This window comes from Falco peregrinus, chromosome 9 (genome assembly GCF_023634155.1).
Source record: "Falco peregrinus isolate bFalPer1 chromosome 9, bFalPer1.pri, whole genome shotgun sequence".
Taxonomy (NCBI): domain Eukaryota; kingdom Metazoa; phylum Chordata; class Aves; order Falconiformes; family Falconidae; genus Falco; species Falco peregrinus.
The window spans coordinates 35,546,041-35,569,593 of record NC_073729.1 but is presented as its reverse complement, the minus strand read 5'-3'; the positions used below and the strand labels follow the sequence as shown (position 1 = coordinate 35,569,593).

The window sequence follows — 23,553 nt, the reverse complement described above, 5'->3', positions numbered from 1 at the left end:
ACAGGCTAGTAATTTTTTTCTCCAAACACTACAGAGAAAATTTTCATTGTTCTCATTCTGATGAATGCATTCATATAGAGATGATGATACGTATCAATGATGCAACATCTTTGCTTGATCTTCCATCTCCCACTGGAAAACCAGCAAAAGGCTAAGTTATCAATATGTAGGAATCTTTCAAAGCAAAAGTAAAAATTCACAATTTATTTAGATTATCAGATTATCAGATTTTTTGCTTTTATTTTTTTTTAAATGAACTCTACATATTTTCTGCATAATATGTCAAACTCCTATTAGAGTGAATGAAGCGTTTTTATTAACCAGTGCAAAGAGCAGGAGAAAACTTAGAGACTGTATTATTGTTTAGTTAGAAGATATATAAAATCAATGGATTTTAGCTTGATTTTTTTTTTCTGATGTCTTTTTAACTCAGGTAAGTAAATGATGGGGAGATCTATCAAGTTCCAGCTTTTTCCAATATTTGATTCTTCTGGTGTTTTGGCTGTCATGACCGGTGCCATATAAGTTGATATCTCATAGAGGAACACAGACAAAATCAGAATCAAAAATACTTGTAATGCAGAGCAAGTTCCAAAGGCTAGAGACCGAGGACCTGTTTGCTTGACGTAAAAATTCCCAAGCTCGTGCTGACCTGAGCTGCCCCCCTGTTGCAGTGCACATGCTCTTCTGTGGAACTAGCCTGGTCCCCAAAGCAGCAACGTTTACTGAATTTGGATGTGATGTCCCATGGACAGAACTTTGCTATGTCTGGCTTTGCCATAGGCTCTGTTAACATGGGCATCTTTCTTCAAAATTAAAATTAGAAAGGAGGCGAGCGGGAGTATTAGAAATATAAATTCTCCCCTTTTTTATTTCTAGAGCTGGAAAATTACATTTTCCTCTGTGTTGTTCCCACCCCTGTGCAAACAGGCAAACTCACTGCAGTCCTATCTCTCTTTGCCTGTTTGCTGTCATTTGCAAGGTTACCCACCGGAATACACACTATTATAAGAAATAAACTGGCTCATCGACTTTAAAATCTTTTCCCATTTAGAAGCTATAACAGTGCAGAAAGAGGTTTTGGAGGCTTGCTCTCCCTGGGTCTGTGTAGCACACCTCCAGCATCGCTGAGAAACCTGCTGATTGCATCGGTTCTGGGTCTCCCTTGAACGGGCACCACCAGTCACGTCCAATTGAGGCTTGGAGCTACATATGGACAAGTGTTCCCTGAAGATGAACTTAAGCCTGTCAGACTAATTTCATTTGTAAACTAGTGTGGATTGGGACCAGCTTTTATAAGAGGAAAGGCCGCTTTGGACCGCAGGTTGATTTAAACTTCTGGAGAAGCACAGCTGAAAGCTTGCACTTGTCTGAGAGAACAGTTTAACAATAAAGTTCTCTTTTTTATTTTACAAACAGAAATGTTAGGAGCTTAAGCTCTTGCATTCGATTTTTGCATTAATCTTACTTTAAAAAGAGTTCCTCTTCCCAGTCTGCTAAGGCTAATACTTCAGTGTACAAGGCAGTGTAGTCTTGCAAGGCAACAAAGCAGAAAGATAATTTAATTAGACAAATTTAGAGGCATTTTCTTCAAATGGAGCTGGAAAATATCACAGTGACATTTGTTTATGGTCCAGGGCATCATAGTTCATTGGTAATAGGCACAGTTAAGGATTTCCTGAATGAAGCATTTTTATTAACCAGTGCAAAGAGCAAAGGAAGGAGAGAGATTAGAAGAGACAGAAACACTAAGAGAAGGCAGACACTGGTTTAGGATTAGGATTAAGCAGATCATCAGAAGCTGCTTTTTGTTTCTGTGAGATGCACCAAATCAGCATAATTTTTGGAACCTTTCATACATGAGGCGTGAGCAAGCGTTGCTAAGTCGCTCACGGTTTCAATACATGGTATTGCAAAAACTCTCGTGACTTGCAAATTTCTGGGGACTACCAGTGTTTTATAGGGTTTAGTCAGATGTATGAAGCTCAGCCATGCCAGCCAGAATGTTTATGCAGTGGAAAATTAGGGTTTGACTTTACGTCTCTTATCTAAAAGTTTTAGTTGAGCCCTGGGTTTGCCTAAAGACTGCTAGAGTATATGTATATCTATGTAAAAATTGTGTGTATATATATATTTGTTTAAAATATGACTGTCTTACAGTATCTAAAATGAAAACTATTAACAAAACTTGTTTTCTTGGTTTTGGGTACGTTTGCAGCTCTTGTGTCATCATATGTATGTGGACACACAAATTGCTGCAACATAATTCAGCCTGTTAATTTACAGGTGATGATCAGTGCCTGCATAAGGCAGTACCGCTCTCTTTCATTAATAGATACATACCTTGAAATATCTCATATTTATTGTATCAAAACAATGATAATTCTGTAAGGAGCTTGTTTGTTTGTCCCTTAAATATTTAAATATTTTTGTGTAATAGAGAAAATAGGATCAGTTAGTAAAAATTAGTTGAAACAAGAAAGAAGGTACTTGTAAACTGCTTTTCTGGAAGAAAATAGCCTCTGACTTTGCCCTCCTCCAAAAGGATTAGATTTTGGTCAGTTCTGATTTCATTTGGACAGTTTTAACTCCGGTGTAATCATGACTTACATTTCCCTGGAATGAAGAATGTGACACTTCTCAGGCTTGTGCATTTGAGCGGACAAAGCCTCTACTGACCCTGTTAAGTATAAGACTGAATAAATAGGATCAGACAGCCTATCATGGGTGCACTGTAAATATGTTTTTTAAACTGTGGTTGGTAGCAAAAAAGGAGATTTGGGGCCATGTAGGGTCTAGGTTTAGTTCCTTCTATGAAGATTCAGCTCCTTGTTCTGGATTAGGATTTAGGTTGTTACCTTTAATTAAACAAAACCCAAAAGCCTCTTGAGAAGCACATACCTGAGATATAGAATAGAATTAACAAAGGGATATTTGCACATTTAGTGACCCGTGTCCCATGTCCCTTCTGTGTCCATATTTAAGGTGGGTGGCAGGCAGGGGTTTCAGGGTGTGTGATACATTCTAGGATATGGTCATGTTTTTAGTAACTGTAACTCTGGTGAATTTTACCAGTTTTGAAATATTCCTTAGGAAGTCCTGATTTTAGGTTGCGTATTTCAGGAGAATTTGAGCCAAAATGGCCTGACCAATTCCATATATAATCCTCCTTTGGTTTGTCTTCCTTTATTTTCTATCATTATGGAATAAATCTCTGAGGTTTCCTCTGCAGCCTTGAGGGATACACAGCTTCTTAATGGGAAATAAGAGTCTCATGTGATCACATATGTCTGCTGGCTGAGACATGAGAAAAATGAAAGTACAGCAAAGATGTTCAGCAGAATAATTACAGTTGATAGTGCTGTGAGAAACCTGGCACTGGCCTATCGGAGGGGTTGGTTTAATGGAATAATTTTGGGGATGTAGAGGGGTCAGCTGTGTGGGCTTTCATTTTCCACATCCTGGTGATTTTCCCCTTTGTTTAGAGGTTCAGGAGAACTTTGAATTTTGCAGTGAAGCTCAGTGGCAATCACTGCACTTCAATTGGTGCTTTGCTACGGCACATAGAATTTCTGGGTTTTGGGACATAATAGCATTATATTAAAAATACCTTCAGATGTACCTTGGAATCAGTGTCCTTCAAATAATTTGGTGTATATTAGGAATCTGACCACAATTTCAGGTCCAGAATAGCAAGGGCCACCACCAGGCAAAGCATGCCATTTCAGAGTGATCCTCTTGAACTCTTTTCTCTGTAAGTCTGTAAGTCACTGTCCTTGGCCTAATGTGTGCATGGACAGTGACTGCGCTCAATCTGGTTTCCATGTGTGCTTGGGAAAGGTGTGTTCAAAGCAACCAGAAAAGTGAATGCTTGAACCCTGCATTTATAATATATAAGTGCTTCCTAATATTTGCAGTGCCTTCAAGGATGGGATGTTAAAGTTGTGCAGTAGGTAGAAGTTTGTGTTTAGTTGGTTTTCCCTGTTTTGACCATAGCTGCTGCTTTCAAGGCACCCTCGTGCCTTGCTGTAAATCTGTAATAACACGTGCTACATTTGTTGTTAAACAGCCTTTTCAGAGAAGCCCTTTTCCAATTATAAAAGGGAACAGCATCACCTCCTTAGTTATAACTGATTGTCAAGGCTTGTTTTCCAGCACTGCTCAAAAACAAATCAAAATGTTCTGAAGTGTATTATTGAAAAACTCTAATAGAAAATGCTTAATCACTGTGACGCAGAAAGCTAATGCATATCCCCAGTGATCATCTATAAATATGTATTGATGCTTGAAATGGTAATGAGCTATTTGCATTTTAGAGTTTGATGAAGCTTGATTTATCTTTACACAATTTGCTCATTGTCTAAATATTCCAAAATTGTGGTGTTCTTACATTGTCACTTTCCTATTTATTGTTATTTATATTAATAGCTCTTACATATTTCTTACTGTTACAAAAATCCCAAAGCACTTTACAAGCAAAGGTAAGTTTCATTACCTGTGTCAGTGACATGGCAAAGTTAAGGAAGAAAGAGGTGAGGGCATTTGCTAATGGCAACACAAGTTAGCAGCAGAAGAGGAAACAACCTGTGTTTGCTGTCTCCAGTTCAGTATCCATTCCTCACCAATGTATGGTTCCTGAAAAAAAGCGTAGGAGAATAGTCGCTGAGTACAAGAGGCAGCACAAATATTTTGTATCTTGAAAAAAATTGCAGAGTTCATATAAATCTAATTATGTGTTTTTCTTTTTTCTCCTTTTGGATATTTTCTTCATCTGACTGGCTGTCCATATTTAGAAGAAATGCATATTCCTACTCCTATTACTTGTAAGTACTTGGCTGGGGATGGTGTTTCTTGAGCGTGTTCGCCCTGTGGTAATTTTGTGCTTTGTTGCATTCTTTTCTTTTACCACTTTTTTTTTTCCCCCCTACCATTCCATTTATTCTTCTTGCCTTTCCAACAGAGTGTGTTTTATTTTCTCAGTTTCACACTGTTTTCCCTGTTTTACCATTGCACCTATAACTGTGCCTGCGAACACATAAAGACATAAATGTCCATCAATATGTTGGTTATGGTTTACAGTTCTTCAAATACTAATGGACAAACACAGAGGGTCCCAACTGCACCTTTTTTAATTGTCTGTCGTATTTAGCCAGGCAGCAGGGAAATTCACACCTGAAAGTTGTTGGGAATTTCTCGGCCATAGATATAAGCTTTTTAAAAATGTAAAGTTTCTGTCAACTAGAACTTGACATTATCTCAGCAAATATTCCCATACCTGGAGTTGCCAGGTTCTGAGTGTCAGTTTAGACCATTGCATGATGAAGTGGTTCAGATACTCGGATCTAAATCACCTGTCCAGTCCTAATGACAATGCTGCATAATTAAGGCAGTTGTTAAGGCGCATGAAAATGCTTCACACATCAGTAATTCCAGAGCCATCTGTTGTCTAAAGATTGAGGGGCTGGAAAATAATCAGGGCCAAGCTGTTTCTGCCATGATAATAGTTGTCTGAGGATCCAGGAAGAGGAGGAGGAGTGGATCAATGATCTGAGGAACGAGTTCTGGAAAATTTGAGTTGGATGCCTTTGCTGCCATTAGAGGGTTGGGAGGGATGGAGAAGGCATCTGTTACTGCTGAGAGAAAGAGATCTCCCCTCCCCATTTCTCAGAAACAGCAGCTGTACTTCTGACCTAAACATTTCCCCCAACAGCAGCAACTTGCCAGTTGCCCGATATCCGACATCTACAAAACTGTCAAAAGGGCCACGTCTGCTCTGCTCGCCCCTACTAGTCTGCCACCCCAACAACCTCCTCTCTTGCCTCTTCCTACAGTTCATCTTTGTCTTAATCTTGCAACTTTGTCCTGCAGACACACCTGGCAGGCGTTTAGCAGGTCAGCGAAATGAGCGTGTTAATGTTCTACCATCTCAGTGGAGGCTGGCATGTTTTCCATGCGAGCTGATTTACATGCAAAGAACAGGGCAAAGGAGTTAAGTAGGAGGATCCCTACATACCACCTGTTGGAATGATTCTGCTTCTTGATGACCTATCTGAAAATGATGGAAAGAGGAGCTTTCCCCACTTGCTAGGTGTCTGAGGAGCCTAGAGACACCATAATGAGCCTTGGCTTTGGCTGGTTCTGTAATGGTAAATACAGAGTAACTCCAATTCCTCTGGACTTCACACTGGTTCACCAAGAATGGAATTTGACCTTAAGCAATCAGATTTCAAGAGAATTTTCACCAGGTGTTAAATTAGGGGGCAGTTTTAACACCTAGGTGCTCCTAGCTTTTTACATTTCTGGCTACAGCCTTTGGTCTTCTGCCCCTTTCTTGGGAATGTCAGGAAAGTGCCCTCTGCACTGCTCTGCTGTTGCGGTTTCCTTACAAGCGGTCAGCACCACGGTCAGCGCCGGGTCAGCACCATGGTCAGCAACATGGTCCGTCCCCACTTTTCCATTATAATTTTGTCTTCTTCCAGTAGGCAGGTTGTGGTCAGAATGTTCCTTGCTTTATTTTAGTTTGAGATTTGCGTATTTAAAAAGATGAATCATCTTCTGAGCCCTATGTGACTCCTTACAGCTCCTCAGCAGCATTGCTTTAAGCAGTCAGCTGAAGATTACTCTGCTAGAGAAAAGCAAGGGTATCATTAAGCAGTCTTCTCTGTCTTGTAATGGCTTCTGTGGATCAATATACTATAACTCTTTTTTCTCAGGGAACAGGAGAGTGACTCAGGAAAAGCGAAGAGAGAAACCTCTTGAGGTCACCCAACCCTGAGGTCATAATGAGCTTCTGCAGTAGCAGGAGCAAGTGCTTTAATAAGATTTAATAAGGCAGATGTACACCATGCAGCATATCACAATAGAGAGAAGCCAGAGGTATCACCAGGCAAGCTTCTGCCTTCATAGCTGCCCACTGAAGCATTCAGTGGAGATCTGAGCTCAGGATGCAGAAATCATGTATCTCCCTTGTACAGCACACAAGATTTTTTTGCAGAGCGCTCATTCTTAGCTCTGTCCTTATGGTGTCCCAGGTACCTCATGAAGCTAGCTCTGCTGGCTGGAGCATCACTATGGCAGAGGTAACCCATAAATAGTTGTCACACAATAAATACTTTGGTTTCAGATTGACATTTGGCCTAATCCCTGATCTGGCAAAAGCAAGCTGTGTTGGTTGTTCGGGATTTTTTTCCCTTGAATAGTCAAGATCTGAGGGATGTTCCAGTAGTGAGGGAAGAAAGCAGAACAATCCATCAAGGAACATATGATGAAGTTTTATTGAGATTCACATTTTGACTTTTGCATGAAATAGGATGTTTCATTATGACTGCAGATGAAAATCTTAAATTGCTAAGGACTCTGTAATTCTTAGCCATAGCTGATAGAAATTGCTACAGCCTTTTACAAGCAGAAAGATTTGATTTAAGTTTATTTGAAATGTTGTGAATATAAGCGCATCAATAGGTATATATATAGATTTTTCAAAAATAGAATTGGTTTCCATGCTATGACCTTGTATGAGTGTTTTAGTCCTGAAGCAAAATTCAGTTTAATTAGTTACCAGTACTGAAAAGCAGTTTCTCAAGTAGATCTGCTGGCAGACCTTTAAATACGACCATATGGACTACATCGTTTTATTTTTAGTTTCAGTTTCTGGACTTCAAAGTTGTGCTGCTTAAAGCAATTCTTGTCTGCTTTCAGATAATTCCTCTCAACCCTTTGTCATCTGCTATACTGGCGTTTCTTCTTGTTAGAGACCAAAATCTCCATCCCGAACCCTTCTAAACAATTCTTACTGCTAAGTCTATTGAAGTCAGGGAGGCTTGTTTCATGAGTGTTTTACGGAGATGAGCTATAAGTGGTGATAAACTCTGGACTGGAGTTCTGCCTTCAGCCTGTCTTGTGTTCTGCTGCAACCCAGAACTGTAGAATCTGATTCTGTAAGATGGTTGAGAACCTGCAGCTTTGGTGAAACCAGTCAAAAATATTCATTTACAGGAACAGCTCTTTTAGCTATTCTGTGAATACATAGTTATGGATAAATAGTTGTGGGATTTTGTATAGCATCACTTCATTAAAAACTTCCTACAACATATAAGGACGTTATTGTGGCTGAAACAGAAGGCTGTAGAAATCTTTACTACACTTTAAGTGGAAACAGAAACCCAGGAGGCTTCTGTTCCTAACTTGCTAAGTCGTCATGCAGGATTGACATAATTTTGTGTACATTAGTTTACTCATTATTAAAAGGTAGTTGCTTACAATTTGAGATCCTTGGACTGAGTTTGGTTTTGTGATGGGAAGAGAGGGACGAGGAATAACGAGTTCCCATGCTGGTGCACTTTTTGCATCACTGTCGCCAGGGTGATGAATGAACCTTTTCAGAGGAGTTACTCTGTATTTACACCAATACAGACGTTGTCTCAGGTTCGTACAGAATTGTTAGCTCTGTTACATTGTGCTGAGGTTTAATGCATTGTAAGATAACGATGTGCAATGTAAGATAGCAACCCATCCATACCTGAAAGTTTTTGATATTTTTTTCTCCTAGCTGAAGCTGTAAAACAAAGACAGCTATTCATCTGGTTTAAAGGAGGGTTTGCATTTAATGATAGACACCTCTTTGCAACAGTACTTTCAGCTGCAACAACCCATATCAAGGCTTTATTATTCCCTCACCAGGAAAAGGAATGGAAATATTTTCTGTGTGGGGTTTGGTTGTTTTTGTGTTGTTTTATTTCTTTCGCCTGGGCTGGGTGATGGTTGCAGAATGAAATTTAATCAAGAATGATATCAGACAAGAGAGGTATGTCTGGAAATACATAGATCCATGTATGTGTTACAAGCACTCAGTTTAATGTTATTTATAAGAAAAGGGCACTCAATGGCCAATATGTTGTTTTCCTTTTCTCCTGAACTGACCAGAGTGAGGACATGATTGCAATGTAGGAACCCCCTTCAACTCCCATCGTAATTTCATACCAATTTTAATTATTGCAGTGGTTTCAGCCAGGTGTTTCTTTCCATGGGAGAGATTCTGTCAAAGGTATTCAGCTAAATTTGTACTTGCGTTTTCTGAAATAGTAGAGTTTGTGCTGAATTTACTTCCACCGTCTGTGGGACATTTGAAAAGAAATAAAACAATTTTATTTATAGGCACCGTATAACCACATACATACATAAATATCTCCATATATTTCAATGGATGGTGGGATCTGCCTGCACAGGTCAGCTTGCTAAATCAGAATTTTAAGAAAAAAACTGTTTTTCTCATCAGATGCTGGAAAAACAGAATCATGAATCAGTGGTTATGCCAGCATAATGAAAACAATTGGGGGGAGGGGGGGGACGACAACAACAAACCAGAACCACCCACATTAAAATGCAGAAAGTAAGTAATTGAGATTTTATTTAGAACATGTCTGTGTGGTGATTGCAAGCCTAAACTTTGCAGAGGGCAGTGTTTGCTGTCTATACCAGCATGTACTTATACTGTAAGGCTCTTGTAAGCACCTGTCTTGTCTAAAGTTTATATGCTTGTAAGCAAGTGTCCTCCACAAGCAGTCATTCCTTTGATCCAGTAAAGCTTAGAGAGCACAGCCCTAGCCCTATGTTTTTCAAGATCCTGTGTTTGTTTACACACAGTGCAAAATATTCAGAGCATCTTTTTTTCTTGTGTCTACATTACATCACTTTCTCATGTTAAGTAATGTTTGCTTTTTAAGTAGAAGTGGTGCGGCTTGTCCTCAGTCTTCACATTGCCTCTGCCCTGGTGGATTCCCTCTGCTCCTGCGATAGCCTGTGTGGAGTTTGGCTTCACCATGACAGGCTCTAAAAGGGTGCAAATAAAGCTGCCTTCACACTTGCCTGTAAGTGGCATATTTGCCCTTATAGCAGCTATAAGGAGCAGTAAGCTGCCTGTGTGCTTAGGCCAGGGACTTAATCCCAGCTCTGCTGAGGTTACAGGCTGAACAAGGGGAGTGTGTGATCAACGGCAGTGTCAAGCAGGGCTGTCGGAGCATGGGGAGGAGATACCCAACACATCAGGCTGCCAGGAGGCTGTGCTGCTTTCACTGCTCATTCCTCTGACTCTCTGTTTAAAAACCTCTAGCGAAGGAGATTTCACAGCCCACCTGCCCAGCCGGCTTGAGGTGGGCAGGCTGTACCGCATGGAGCTTTCCCAGTTTAGAATGAGCTGCCTTTCCCATAGCTTACCCTATTACTTTTTTTCCCAGCCCCTATAGAGAGGAAGAACAGCTTCCCTGTGGTGCCTTTTCATATGTTTGAAGTCCTATCAACCCTATTTGATTTTCTTTTCTCTAAATTAAAGATCGATATTTCCTTTGGCCTTTGCTTGTAGGTCATGTTTTCTAGATTTACCTTTCTTGTTCTGCCTTTGTATGTGTCCCTTTGGCACACATCTTATTTGTAGTGCAGTATTGCAGCAGAGGCCTTACCCATCCTCAGTCAGAGCAAAAGGATTACCTGTGCCATGTATAATCCCTCCCTTATTTTTACACCAGCATGAAACTGTTCTTTCAATTGAGTTTGTGATCTGCTACAGGTTCAGGGGACAGAGATCATTTTGAATAGAATTGCTGTGTTTAACCAGTGCTCCCTGTTGGGTATTTGCATGGCTGATCGCCGCCTGCCTTAAATTTGTGCAGATTTAACCATAAATAATATGTGTGCTCCTAGCAGGCTGCTGTGCCCAAGTATCTAAAAGTAGTTGTATTTTGTAGCTTTCTTAAATTGCTTATTGAAAATGAGGGCAATATGCAATCCTTGTCTGTAGGAGGAAATTTCATGTTTAACTTACATGATCTATACCTAATGTCTAAATTACCTGTGCATGCAAATCTACATTATAGTGTATATAATCCATCCTTGTGAAACATCTAAAATTAAATCTGTCAACGTACGTGTACAAGAGTTCTTTAGGAGCGGCAGTTAGAAATTTAAAATTCATGCATGTAAAATTGGTACAAAAAGTTAGAGCAGAGTTTGAAGCTGCTTTTAAAAAATAATCCCTGACGTTTATCAAAACCTCTGCAAATTGGGAAGGTGATCCTGCAAGTACTACTAACTGAAAATAGTGCTTGAGCATTCTGAGTAATGTCCATGGCAGTAAAGCCTTGGTACTTGATACTAAGTTTCCATTCCTTGACTGTTAAACTGGAACTCCCTCAATTTTTGTATAGTGCTTCAGCATTTTATATCTATTCTCCAGTAAAAGTTTCAAAAATAGCTGGACCAAATCTCCATCTTTTGGGGATTTTGTTTTTTGGTGTGTTTTTTTTTCTTTTTCAAAATTCCCACTTAGTTGAGGTTCACTGCCAATAGTTTTTATCCTTGCTTTAGTTGGGTCAGCTTCAACTGCCTAATTATACAGCTAGTTTCATTTTTTTTTATTCTGCTTTAAGCATCTGTCTCATCCCTCCTGTGTGTGTATAGTGCTTGTAAACATCATTTCTTCATTTACAAACTCTTGAACTGAAAAGGGCAACCCAGTAAAACCCATCCATGGACTCTTGTTTTCTTCTTGGCACATTTTCCTTACACTTAAATGTAAACCAGCCATTAATATCACCTTACACATTTTGACATTTTGGTCTCTTCACCCTGCGTTGACTATATCAAACTCTTCTTCCAGATATCTGCCCGGTCCTTTATTTCTTCCCCTTTTCAGCTGCATAATGCATGAGATGGAAGTGCCTGCTCAGTGCTGGTGTCAGGCTGTGCTGGGCACATGCTGACGGCAGCCTGCAGCCGGCCTGTGATTGACACTAATGCACTGATAGCAGTTTCATCTCTGTGTTGCAGTTGTTGTGTTTAGGGGAGGCTGGTCAGTGAGGAGAGCAGGAGCCGTGTCACTGATGTGGCTTGTCAGTGATTCACAGAGATCTCTCAAAGTGCCCTATTTTTGGAAGCAGCATTTCTAGATAAATGCTTTTCCAATTCCAGAGGCATTTTGACGTGCTGGGAAATAAAACTCTGCCTAGCTGTGGGTTTAAGTCACATCCCTAACAGTCTAGAAAGTGCTAGTCATTTGATTTTATAATCCTTTCTATGAATTATAATGATAGCAAGGACCAAATAGGCTTAGTCCTGTGCTGCCACTCTATCCAGACACGTAACAGAGGCAGAGAAGGCACATTTAGAAACTGAGAGCCCCTTGATGTGTCTGGCAAGCTTAGCTCTGAAATCCTCAAAAGAGATCCGTCTTCCTTTTCCCTCTAAATTTAGATGAAGAATTTTTACATTCTTGGAATAGAGAGGGAGAAAGGTGGAAACTGATAACATGCTGTTGAAAGAAAATTGTAGCATTTTCAGATGCCGAACAATTTTCCGTGTGGCTTCTCTCTGAACATGCGTAAGCGTTAGCTGGTCCGCCTGCAAGCAGCCTGCACAGAGGCGGCCGGTTTGTGTGTGCGAGTTAGATTGAGAACTTTAAACTCATGTCACCTTTTCTTTTTAGGCATTCAAGCCAATGTTTTAGGGGCCTCTCTGTCTTCTACAGGACCAGGTAGAACTGCTTTGCATAGGGCTTTTGTCAGCAGGCCTTTGGGGACTGATGGGCTTGGGTTTGGGGTGATTTTTTCCTGCCTAGCACATGCAGAAATGTTATTGCTCATTCACTGAAAGAGGAAAAGAATTTGCCAATTCCAGCTCTTTGTAGCTTGTCAGCATTTCTAAACAGATACCAGGCAATGGGGCTTCCAGATAATTATTGCCACAAATAATTTAATCTGGATTTAATAAGGAAGTCACCTTTTTGCCTCACCATTTTTAAACATCAGTAGTGGTCATCTGTAATGGCTCACCCCAGCAGTCCAGAGTGCTTGTTATTAAGGACTTCTGCATTTGGGATTACTGTTTCCCACTGAGAAATTTTAATTCCTGTTGCCAAAGAATTCATATAGGCATGCATGATTAGCGCATCTAAAGGATTAAAATAACCACACGGCAGAATTAATACACTTCAAGACTGTTGTTGTTACCTCAGATACCACAGCACAAAAAAAGGGGGCTCCCATGTCTGCAGCTCATAGTTAATAAATCTGACTGTGCTAACATTGCTGAACACTGGAAGTAAAGCTTTTAACATCATTAAACACCAGCTTTTTGCTTCATCACTCAAGGATGGTTCCCCTGTTTGCATCTTCATCTGCAGAAGTGGATATACCATGGAGATTTTGTGAGATCTAAATATGCACTCTAATTATGTACCCAGTTTGACTAGTGATGGGTTTGGATTGAAACCACTAACTGTAAAAGGCTGAACCTCAACTGGTTGAGCCGATGAAACAGATGTGTTTGCTCAAAAGTTTGCAGCAAACATTGGCTGTTTCTCCATAAATCTGTGCTCTCCTGGTCTGGATTATCAGCTTGCTTTAAAATAGTCATTTCCCACAGACAAGGCAAAGGTTTAAATTGTCTTTGACCCTTCTTTGCAAATGAGTGTAACTGGCCTAGCTACTCATCTTGTGAAGGGCCGGGGCTCAGCTGTGCGCTTGAACTTGCTTGTAAATGCCACTCTGACATGTTCTGTGAATAAATGAAGCCTGTTGGAATATGTTGCAAGGAACACCTTTTTAAGAATCTAATGAAATTTAAGAGAAGGGTAGTACTTACTATAAGCATGTCATTTAAGTGAAGAAAAACCTCTTCGCAAAATTATTTGCTTGTTAGGATTTTTTTTTCTTTGAGTTGGAGGAAAAAAGAAAACTAAAGCTCCTTCTTACAGTAATCTGTTTTTCTCCATTTTATTTTGTTTTGTTTTCTTACCTACGGAAATCATGTAAGCAAAGGTCTTTGCCGGTGCTAGGGATTTGTGTGATATTTTTTCAAGGTACGGATTGTAGAATGTCACACATTCATTTTTAAACAGTTTTGCTCTCTGATACGAATGAAGCACAGGGCAGTCAAATGTCAATGGAAGCTTAGCAGCTCACTTTCCCTGCTTTTCTCCATTTTCTTATTATTAGCTGTGCTTGCAAAAAAAGGAGCCTCTTATGTTCTTGGCTTTGTTAGTGTTTTCAAAGCAGGAGGTATTTCTGCTTTTGCCAATATTTTTCATGTCTCAAAATAAGAAAAGAATAAGAACAGAGGCATATTTGGACACTTCTAAAAGAAGTCAAGGCTTTAATTTGCACCACCCTTCACTGATTGTCGATCCTCAGTGCAGTTTGGGTGTGTGTCAAAATTCAGCAGAGGCTGCTGTCCTCATTTGCTCTGCTTGGGGACAGGGCAGGACTCCTGCCCCAGCCCTCAGGTCGCATAGACTCAGGTTGCACTCTCCACTGGAGCACTCAAGAAAATCACCAGTGCAAGGTGGCCCCGTGGGATGGATGCAGATGTCCCGTTTACCTCCTAGTGAGCGGTTCAGATTGTTGGCCTCATCCTCTACTCTTTCTGGAGCGGCTCCAGGTAGTGGCTGACACCCGCTTCAGGGGCTTTCCCTATGCCACCCTCTTCAAGGATGACGTAGCACTCCTACTGCTGGGGTGATGCAGGTTGGTGCAAGATAAGTTACTGGGAGGGACAGCTAAGCTCAAAGACTGGTATCACTAGATTTATTGTGCTCCACAACAGTTACATTAAAAAGTTGTGGCATTTCTTTTCATGCGGTTTGTCACATGCCTTGCATGTCTGACCAAGTGGGATAATCATGGTTTTCAAAGTATTCTGTCATTGATTTGTTTTTCATGAGAGAAAACTGACCTTGATTTCTCCCCTCTTCAAAACACCCTAAAGGAAGCTAGCCAAGAAGCAGAAGGAGACTCAGACCAGCACGCAGAGGGAGATGGGTCCCGTGGCTACTTCTGACAAGACCTCTACCAAACTGAGTGCTGTTCACAATGAAGAAGCTTTTTCTTCCAGCTGCCAAGATGTTAATGGATTCAGTAAGTTTAACTTGCTTGCAATGGATATGTCCCCCTTGGAGAGCTCTAGGTTCTTGAAAGAACCTATTCCTATGGGCACAATATCGAGGGGCTAGGAGTGAGAGTGACCGAGATCATTGCAAAAGCTTGATAGAAATCAGTTGTCTGAAACGTCTCTGACACTGCCCCAATTTGAACTGTCAGATAGGTGGGGAGCATTCCTTCTGACTCTTAAATCTGCTGAGAATAGTTTATAAAGCCTGTTCTAATAACTACATGAGACAGTCAAAAAGGCACGTTTATTTGTTCTTTGGAAATATTTTTTTCCTTTGTGAGTAGAAAAGTCGAATCAAATCACTTAGCTGCTTGTAGGATGAAATAACATTTTTCTCTATGAAACTGTTGTGAAAGCAAACATGGTCTTCTGGTTAGAGAACTGGAAAAGACAGGATTTCTTTTGTCTGTGTCCTCGGTTTATTCTTCACACGCGTTCAGTAAAACTAATGTTAGTTAATACTTGTAAAAGACTCAGACCTGTAGCTGGAACAGTTTTGTGGGTAAAACGGCACAAAGTCGTACTTTAGACTCCCTAGATCCAGATTGAGTGCATGGTGGATTGCATGGTGGATCTGTAAACTTTTTCATATTAAATAAATTTTAACTTAGACACTATGGGAATGTCACTCCTTCTTTTGACACTTTAGCCTGCTAGTTTGAACAGGTAACGGCTCTGAAACACAAGTATGTACTAAAACTTTTGTCTTTCTTAAACACCTTTAGTGAAGTGGGTTTTCCCCTAATTACTAACATGGAAATGCTTATGGCACAAAATGTGTTTTATCATTGAAACCTTTCTTTGTAATCTCAGATTGAGTGGGACAGGCTGAGTGAATTCTTCTTTTCCCTCTATCTGTAGGTCATGACAAATTCCATCTGCATATGTTGCTGCTGTCACTCTGTGTAACATACCTGTGAGATGGATAAATAGGTGTTTGGGACCATCAAGGCTAGCAGTAAACATTTCTTTCTGATATTAAATTGACTTGAGTCGAGATCTGATTTACTCAGCTGCTGAGTAGCTATACCTCCTAAAGAGACAGCACGAGTTGTCAGTGGCTCGTAACTTTGAAAGACAGGATAGCCAAGGACAGCATTGTGACAGGCATCCTAGAAACAGCAAAGGTAGCTTCTTCAAAATTTATGGGGAAAATGAAGGTTTTAACGCTTTCTTTAGAATCTGAATTTTTAAAAGTTTGGGGTTGGTTTTTTTTTTTTCCAAGCAGAAATAAGAGAGGAGGCGAGCTTCAAATGTAACCTCATTTGTTTTTTTCCTTTGGTATTTTGAGAGACTAATTAAAACAGCTGAGTCATTTACTTGAAATGGCATCTATAGAAAATACATTGTATCTAATTTTGTAAAAAAGCATCCCTCCAGGTTTTATTTTTTTATGCTTTTTATTTTTAAATCAGTTAATCCTTTGCTTGTCTGACATCACTGCAGACTTGATCACTACTTCCCTCTGTAACACAGCCTGAGTCAAGCCATGGACCTATTCTCATCTTTTTTTCCTTTTTATATCTGTAAGAAACAATTACAAGTAAGTGTTCATGATTTCTCCAATTTTTTTACTGCCAAGTCTGGGATGCTGAGGTGTTGGAGGTAAGTTCTCTTACGTGCAGTAGTGTGCACATGCTGATCTAGGAATTTTTTGGGTAGAAGACTTTCTTTTTAGAAAAAATGCCTTAATAATAGAGTTTAATATTTGAGAGTTTCTATATAGGCCTACTCTAACTTTTGAATAACATAATAGGATTACTTCTTAACCCTCCTGCTAAATAATGGAGTTTTACAGGAGGTTATCCATCTTAGCTTTTGAAATCAGCTGCCTGTCTCAAGCAGCAGTCAAATTCCTTCTTAAATTGTCCTTTTGCCTCCTGACAGCAAATAGCATTTACAGCCACCTCATGAGAGGCGGCCGTCCTCCCCACCCCCACCCTCAGTTATGGGAGCCCGAGTTGGCTGTACCAGAGATGTGGAAATACCCTGCTCCTGGAAGTACGTTCACTAAGAGAAGCTATGTGTTTTCAGTCCCCAGATCACCTTGCTAGCTCAGAAAAGCAATAAAATAAAACAAGACAAGTTGTTAAGTAGGATAGCTCACATTTATTGAATGACTTGTGAACAAGTTTATCTCCAGATGACAGTGTCCTTGCAGGGCATGTGTCCTTGCCTCCAGTTTTTCCTTGCTGTCCTGATAATTTTAATGACTTTTCAGACAGAACAAATTAAAGGAGTCCCTATAGAAGATTTTTTCTCCCCATAGTCTCTCCAGCTTGGTCACTGGTCTGCTTCTGCTGCAGGAGGACTTTTGCTGTTCTTGGGTGACCCCCATCTGCTGCCTGTCCCAGTGCCTTAGCGCCCTGTCACCCTGCAGGGAGCTCCCACCTGGCAGTGCCAGCAACTGGAAGGGCTGCTGCCAGGGGCCGTGAAGAACAGCAAAAATGAGACGTTGCCTTCCTGCTCATCAGCCTCTCCTTTTCTGAGGACATATGGACCTGACCGTCCTACGGGCAACTGCAACGTGTAGGCAGACAGGCGTTGGCGATTCTTTCACCACGGAGAGTTACCGTCCTCCTGCCTCTGCTGCTGGTAAAAACGCAGAGGTCCTCACCTACTCTATCTCAACGTTTAAGGAGAAAATGCTTGTATTTTCAGTATAAACCCATGTGAACGGCGTCACCCATAAAGTCGTGCTTTTTGGGTGCCACGGAAACCCTTTGCCGAGGCCAGCACAGTGCTCAGGAGCACACGGTCCTCTTGGGCCTTTGTAGTTTTGAATTCTGTCATTTGACAGAGGTGTTAGTTGTCAAATGAAATTACATTCTGGAGGAACTACAGCCTCCGTGCTGGCACAGGGAAGCCTCAGGTCTTGCTGAAAAGTGGAAGAGAAATGGACGTTTATCTTTCCTGGCCCGGAGCAAAGCCCCTCATCCCTCTTCCCTTTCTACACTGTTAGTCATTACCCGGGCACTATTCTTACTGGTACATATGGGAGTTTAAACTGAAGAGATTTCTTGGACTCAGCCGCTGTCTCTAACACCATATGGAGTCAGAACAGGTGTTAGCTGAAAGACAGATTAGTCCATAGCTAGTCAAGCTTGTCTGGTTTTACCCAGGGATTATATGAAGGTGAAGCAGGCTCGTCGTAGTTGTTCATTTTCTCAAATATCTTGCTTTTTAAAAAGTACAAATATATCCTAAATCCATTAAAGGCAGATAATGGTACTTGCAGTGTCTGAGCGTGCTGCTCTTTTTGCAGGAGCGTTTGGAAAGCAGTGGCACTTTCCTTCGAGTGGCACAGCACCGTCACGGGTAGGCACTGACTCGGTGCAGGGTTGTTGTGAAAGAGGATGGCAAACTGGAGACAAGGTGGGGCTACAGTTATCCACCAGTATCTGCACTGACCAGAAGGGTGTGCAAGGGGTTGTTACTGCACATAAATGGTGCGCAGTTTGGAGAAGCAGCAGTACATGATCTCAGGGATGATATGATATGTCCTGCACAAAGGAACTGGTCTTTTGGCTTCACAATGCTAAAATGCCGTGGGCTGGGCTTGCCCAGGGGAATGCCATATCACCAGCATAGCCATCTTGACATCCTTATGGGGTTTCTGGAAGGAACAGTTTGATTCTGAGGATTTAATTTCTTAAAATGCAGCCAGTGCTGCTAGCTAAATGCTAGAGACTGATTTATTAGGGTGTGCTTAATTTTTGTGATGTTGCAGTTTGGGAGGAGTCTGCTTTCCAGACAATCTTCCGGACTGAGGCTGGTACATGTTACACAGGCAACTTTAGTGTTACAGGCATGAGCACAGTTTGAAGACAGAAAGGAGCCCTCACCATTCTGCATGACTAGAGGGATCTGTGTGGCCTGACATGCCACTCTAGGGAGTACAAAGAGAATTTTTAATGAAGTCGTAATCTCTACCCTGACATGAAATCATCTCTGGAATGTGCTTGTAAGAACCTCTGGATAGGAAACAGCACTGCATACATGTCTCATTATACCAGACGCTACCGGACTCATTTTGGGAATGAATGCTCCAAAGTTTTGGGAAACTTGTCTTTTGGTGTGAGGTTGGGGTTTTTTTGCCTTTTTTCCTTTGAATCTAGAAATCACCTATTTCACAAATACAGTTCATTACATAAACCTTGGTTGGTAACAGTTTTAATCAGACTCACTGATGTAAGGTGTGTATCTTCAGCAGCCCAAGTAATTTACTGTTAGCAGTTCCTGGAAAGGAATGGCCAAATGAGTTCCTGTATACTTCCAAATTTCAGAAAATCTGAGTCCTGCTCCACACTCTGACTGTTGACTTGCTCTGTGACCCTGGGCAAACAAATTACTCTTTTTAGACCTTGCTTTATATATCTGCAAAAGTGGCCGTGTTCCAAGTACAGTAAAAGGAGGGTCTGGTTTAGGCTGAAAAACACAGGGGAGAAAGTGTAAGAGGTCCCGAAGGAGAGATGCTTTATGGCTTGAAGGCAGCTGGGGCAGAACTCCAGCAGACTAAGCTATGAGAAATTTGATTATTTCAATGTGTTTCCAAGTGGTGTAACTCTGAAAATATAGCAGGAGAATACAGAACGAGAGCATGTTCCTTTACTAGATGATTATAAAGTGCTTAGGAGGTAATTCTGCTGACTTTATGAAACTCCCTAGGCTAGTGACTTCTTTGGTTCACCCCATAGAATAACTTGGAAATTTTAAGTGGTGTTTGCTCTAGAGACACAAAAATTGTTCCTGAAATTACTTTGATGTATACTGAGTTTTATCTAGTTCTATTGGATTATGGAATAGTTTTTCCTGTATTATCTATTGTCATCTTGCCGATGTGCTGAGATTTCTATTAGCTTGTTTCCCAATATTCTGAGGAAGATATAAATAAATGCCTGTAACTCTGAGAGTGAATGTGGAATGATAACAAAAGTATATGCCTTCAGAAATGATGGATTGCTGTAAGAACGTATGTGTATGCTATTGTAGATATAAACCAGCCTCATAAATTTACTATCAAGAAAAGAATCTACTGTGAAGATTCTGAGCCCTGCCTCCTTTCCATAACTATTTGATTAATATGAAAATAATTTGTGGATTCTTGTCCACAGAAAGCTAATGCTTTAATGGGAGAAGGCAGGGATGCTTGTCCTGCTGAAAGAACCCAACTCACAGGGGAAAGGATTATAGGATTTGCTATGAACAGTCCTGGGTTGAATAAAAAGTCCCTTGTTATTTTGTATTGTTTTAACAAAAAAATTGCTACCCTACCTGTGTGTTTGTGTGCTAATAGCGTACACTGTGTTTCAGCAGGCTTATTTTACTGTTAATACTGCATTTGATTCTCTGTAGTTTGTATTTTGGAGGTCGTTTTTAAGGACCTTTCTCCTAGAGACAAAAACGTAGCTTTGTTACTTTGGTTAAAAAAAGGTTATCTAGAGTATAGTCCTATATGTGTATCCTGTGTAGGAACACATTGATTTACAATAACTATAATACTATATTTGGGGTCTGGAGTGCTTATATTAAAGAAAATCCATCAAGATGACAACGTAATAAATGTAATATGCATGTTGAGATGAAAAATATAATTCATTTTGATAAGCCTTATATATATCCCATATTACTGTGTTCTTTGAGGAACATTCTCCCTGTTCTCTTTCTCTCTCTTAATATATGTCTAAAGTCTTTTCCTTATGTCTTTCCTACCTAGCATCACCCTCTCCTTGTTCATTTTCTGTCCAAAGCAAAACCCTTCAGAGCAAATCTTTGTTGAATTCCTACTACTCAGGTACTAGTGCCAGACTTTTCTTTCATTTCTAAGTTTTCTTTGCTTTTGTGCTTTTCCCAATATGACCTGTAGACTGAATCTTCTGAGTGTGAGACACAGCTAACCTTGTTTTCATTTTTTGTAACTTTTTTTTCCTATTGATCTTCTGTTGATTTCCATTGATCCGTGTCGTGTGGGTGAACGGAATTCCATCTCAAAGTATCATCAGACACTGTTCCATCGACCACGCTGTTAGGTAAGAAGACAGGTATGGTGTATTGCGCTTCACTGGAGAGCAAACACACTTACTGTATCTTGAAAATAACTCGGAGAGAGCACCGTTAATTGGCTGGGCTCCAGCATCGTAATCCTGTGGTCATGTGTTACTTGGAAAGCTTTTTGTTTTACTCATGCTTTATTATTGCTATTAATTGCTATTTTCATTTTTAAAAAGGAAATAAGGGTTCAAAAATTAAGGTTTAGGAGTTCTATCAAGTACTTGTTGTTTCGTTTTGTGAATGGGATTTGACATTCTGGGCCAAATTCCCACAGGCTGCCTTGCCTTTGGCTTAGTGTTGATTCACATATGTGGTTGTGCCTATGCAGCTGGCGTGGAATCATAGACCGTTTGGGTTGGAAGGGATCTGTAAAGGCCATCTAGTCCCACCCCCCTGCAGTGAGCAGGGACATCTTCAACTACATCAGGTCACTCAGCCACATCCAACCTGACCTTGAATGTTTCCAGGGATGGGGCATCTACCACCTCTCTGGGAAACCTGTTCCTGTGTTTCACCCATAAAAAAAAAAAAAAAAAAAAAAAAAAAAAAAAAAAAAAAATCTTCCTTCCACCTAGTCTGAATCTACACTCTTCCAGCTTAAAACCATTACCCCTTGTCCTGTGAGTGAGGCTCAGCCACCTGTGCCTCCAGGCTTGCAGATATAAGTGGGGGTTTGCATGTCCAAAGCAGGTAGGACATTACAGGTTTAGACTCAGTGCAAGTATAAAGGTTATTTAGAGAAATTAGAGGCTGGGTTTTGGCAAGTGGCCCCACCTGCTAAGAGTTAAATGCTAAATATTCAAGCAGCCTGGTATAGATTTGAGAGAGTAAGAAAAAGGCAGGTTCTGAGAGGCAGAGGCTGTTCTGCAGCTGCTGGTAACTAAAGACGTAACTTTAGTGTTCAGTACCTCTGAAAACTGGCTTTTCTTGTTAAGATGATAAGTAAAGAATCCAATGTGTGGCTCTTAGCTTTTGGATTTTTACAAATAATACATTTTTACAGTAAGTTAACAGGGACAGCAAAATTGGCAGAAACTGTTAGCTGATAAAAGAAGTTATACAGAAACTTACTGGAGGTGTATGTACCCTTGAAAGTGAGTAATAACAGCTTACAACTTCAGGCTCTCCCTGGAGGGTGCTGCCTGTCGGTAGAATTTGAAGAAGGCAGTTGTGGGCTGCAGCACAAACAGCGTGACCACCAGGTCAAGGGAGGTGGTTCTCCCCCTCTGCTCCACTCTGGTGAGACCCCCCCCCTGCAGTTGGCTCCCCCCTGCCGTGCTGTATCCAGCTCTGGAGCCCCTGACATCAGAAGGACACGGACCTGTTGGAGTGAGTCCAGAGGAGGCCACGAAGATGCTCAGAGGGCTGGGGCACCTCTGCTGTGGAGACAGGGTGAGAGAGTTTGGGGTGGCCCAGCCCGGAGAAGGGAAGGCTCTGGGGAGACCTTAGAGCAGCTCCCAGTGCCTAGCGGGGCTGGCAAGGAAGCTGGAGAGGGGCTTTTTACAAGGGCCTGTAGTGCCAGGACAAGGGGGTGGCTTTAAGCTGAAAGAGGGGAGATTAGGTTACATGTCCGGAAGAAATTCCTCACTGTGAGCGTAGCGAGGCACTGGACCAGTTTGCCCAGAGCAGCTGTGGTGCCCCGTCCCTGGCAGTGCCCAAGGCCAGGCTGGACGGGGCTTGGAGCAGCCTGGGCTGGTGGCAGGTGTCCCTGCCCACGGCGGGGGTTGGAACTAGGTGATCTCTAAGGTCCCTTCCAACCCACGCCAGTCTATGATTCTGTTAATTCTATAATTCCTCTGCTATGAATTAGAAAGATGATGTGTTCTTGATCAGAATCTAACCAGTGCTATTTATCAGCCCTGTCATTTAGGATTATCTACAGTAAATGATCGCTTCCAGACACACTGATCTACCATGGCTGCTTTAAACATTACTCTGAGCCTGTTGAAGGTGCACAGTTAGAATAGGGAGAAATTACAATTGATTGTTTAAGTGCCTTGACTTACAGACTAACCACCAGGACATAGAGGCTTGGAGGGACTACCACAACAGACACATTTATCCTGCTATCTATCAAAATGCTGACGGCAATGACTGAGCCCCCTTTTAATGAGGTGGGGAAGTAAGGGAGTCCTTTTTCCAGGAAGTTTGTTCTTGTTTCCCAGAAAGTCAGTGTTGTCAATAGAAAAGTCTTAAGGTAGACTTACCTCTTGGCTCTGCCTTAGGAACAGGGCCCAGAGTTGCAGTTTGCTGGAAGATGTCAAACTACTCTTGAGGCTGGTACTTGGCATCTGTGAAAGCTGGACCCTCATTTGAGAGCGCTGTTTTGCCCTCCCTGTCCTGATAGTGAGAATTACGGTGTGAACTTCATAATCTGAAGCTCAAGGAGCAATAGACAGATTGTATCTGGACTTCTCATGGGGAAGTAAAAGCCAAAAAAGCCCCCAAAACTTTTGAAATCCTCAATTTTGAAGAGGAAAAAGAGGAAATAGGAATTCAAATTACCTTGTGCTTATGTATTCAAACCTCTTTTAAACTTCTACTGTTATATCTGAGCAAAGATTA

At 41.1% G+C, this 23,553-nt stretch overlaps 1 protein-coding gene across 2 annotated transcripts in view; it reads left to right on the top strand.

The window, feature by feature from the left end:
* PTPRT (protein tyrosine phosphatase receptor type T) overlaps window positions 1-23,553 on the top strand; it is a 453,423-nt gene that overhangs the window by 384,841 nt on the left and 45,029 nt on the right. Inside the window, exons 15-18 of one of the 2 annotated variants that reach the window (XM_055814515.1) lie at window positions 4,794-4,823; window positions 12,476-12,523; window positions 14,755-14,903; window positions 20,931-20,966. In XM_055814515.1, coding sequence (XP_055670490.1) covers window positions 4,794-4,823; window positions 12,476-12,523; window positions 14,755-14,903; window positions 20,931-20,966 — 263 coding nt within the window. The remainder of the gene's footprint in view (window positions 1-4,793; window positions 4,824-12,475; window positions 12,524-14,754; window positions 14,904-20,930; window positions 20,967-23,553) is intronic. The other variant, XM_055814516.1, reaches the window with a different exon arrangement.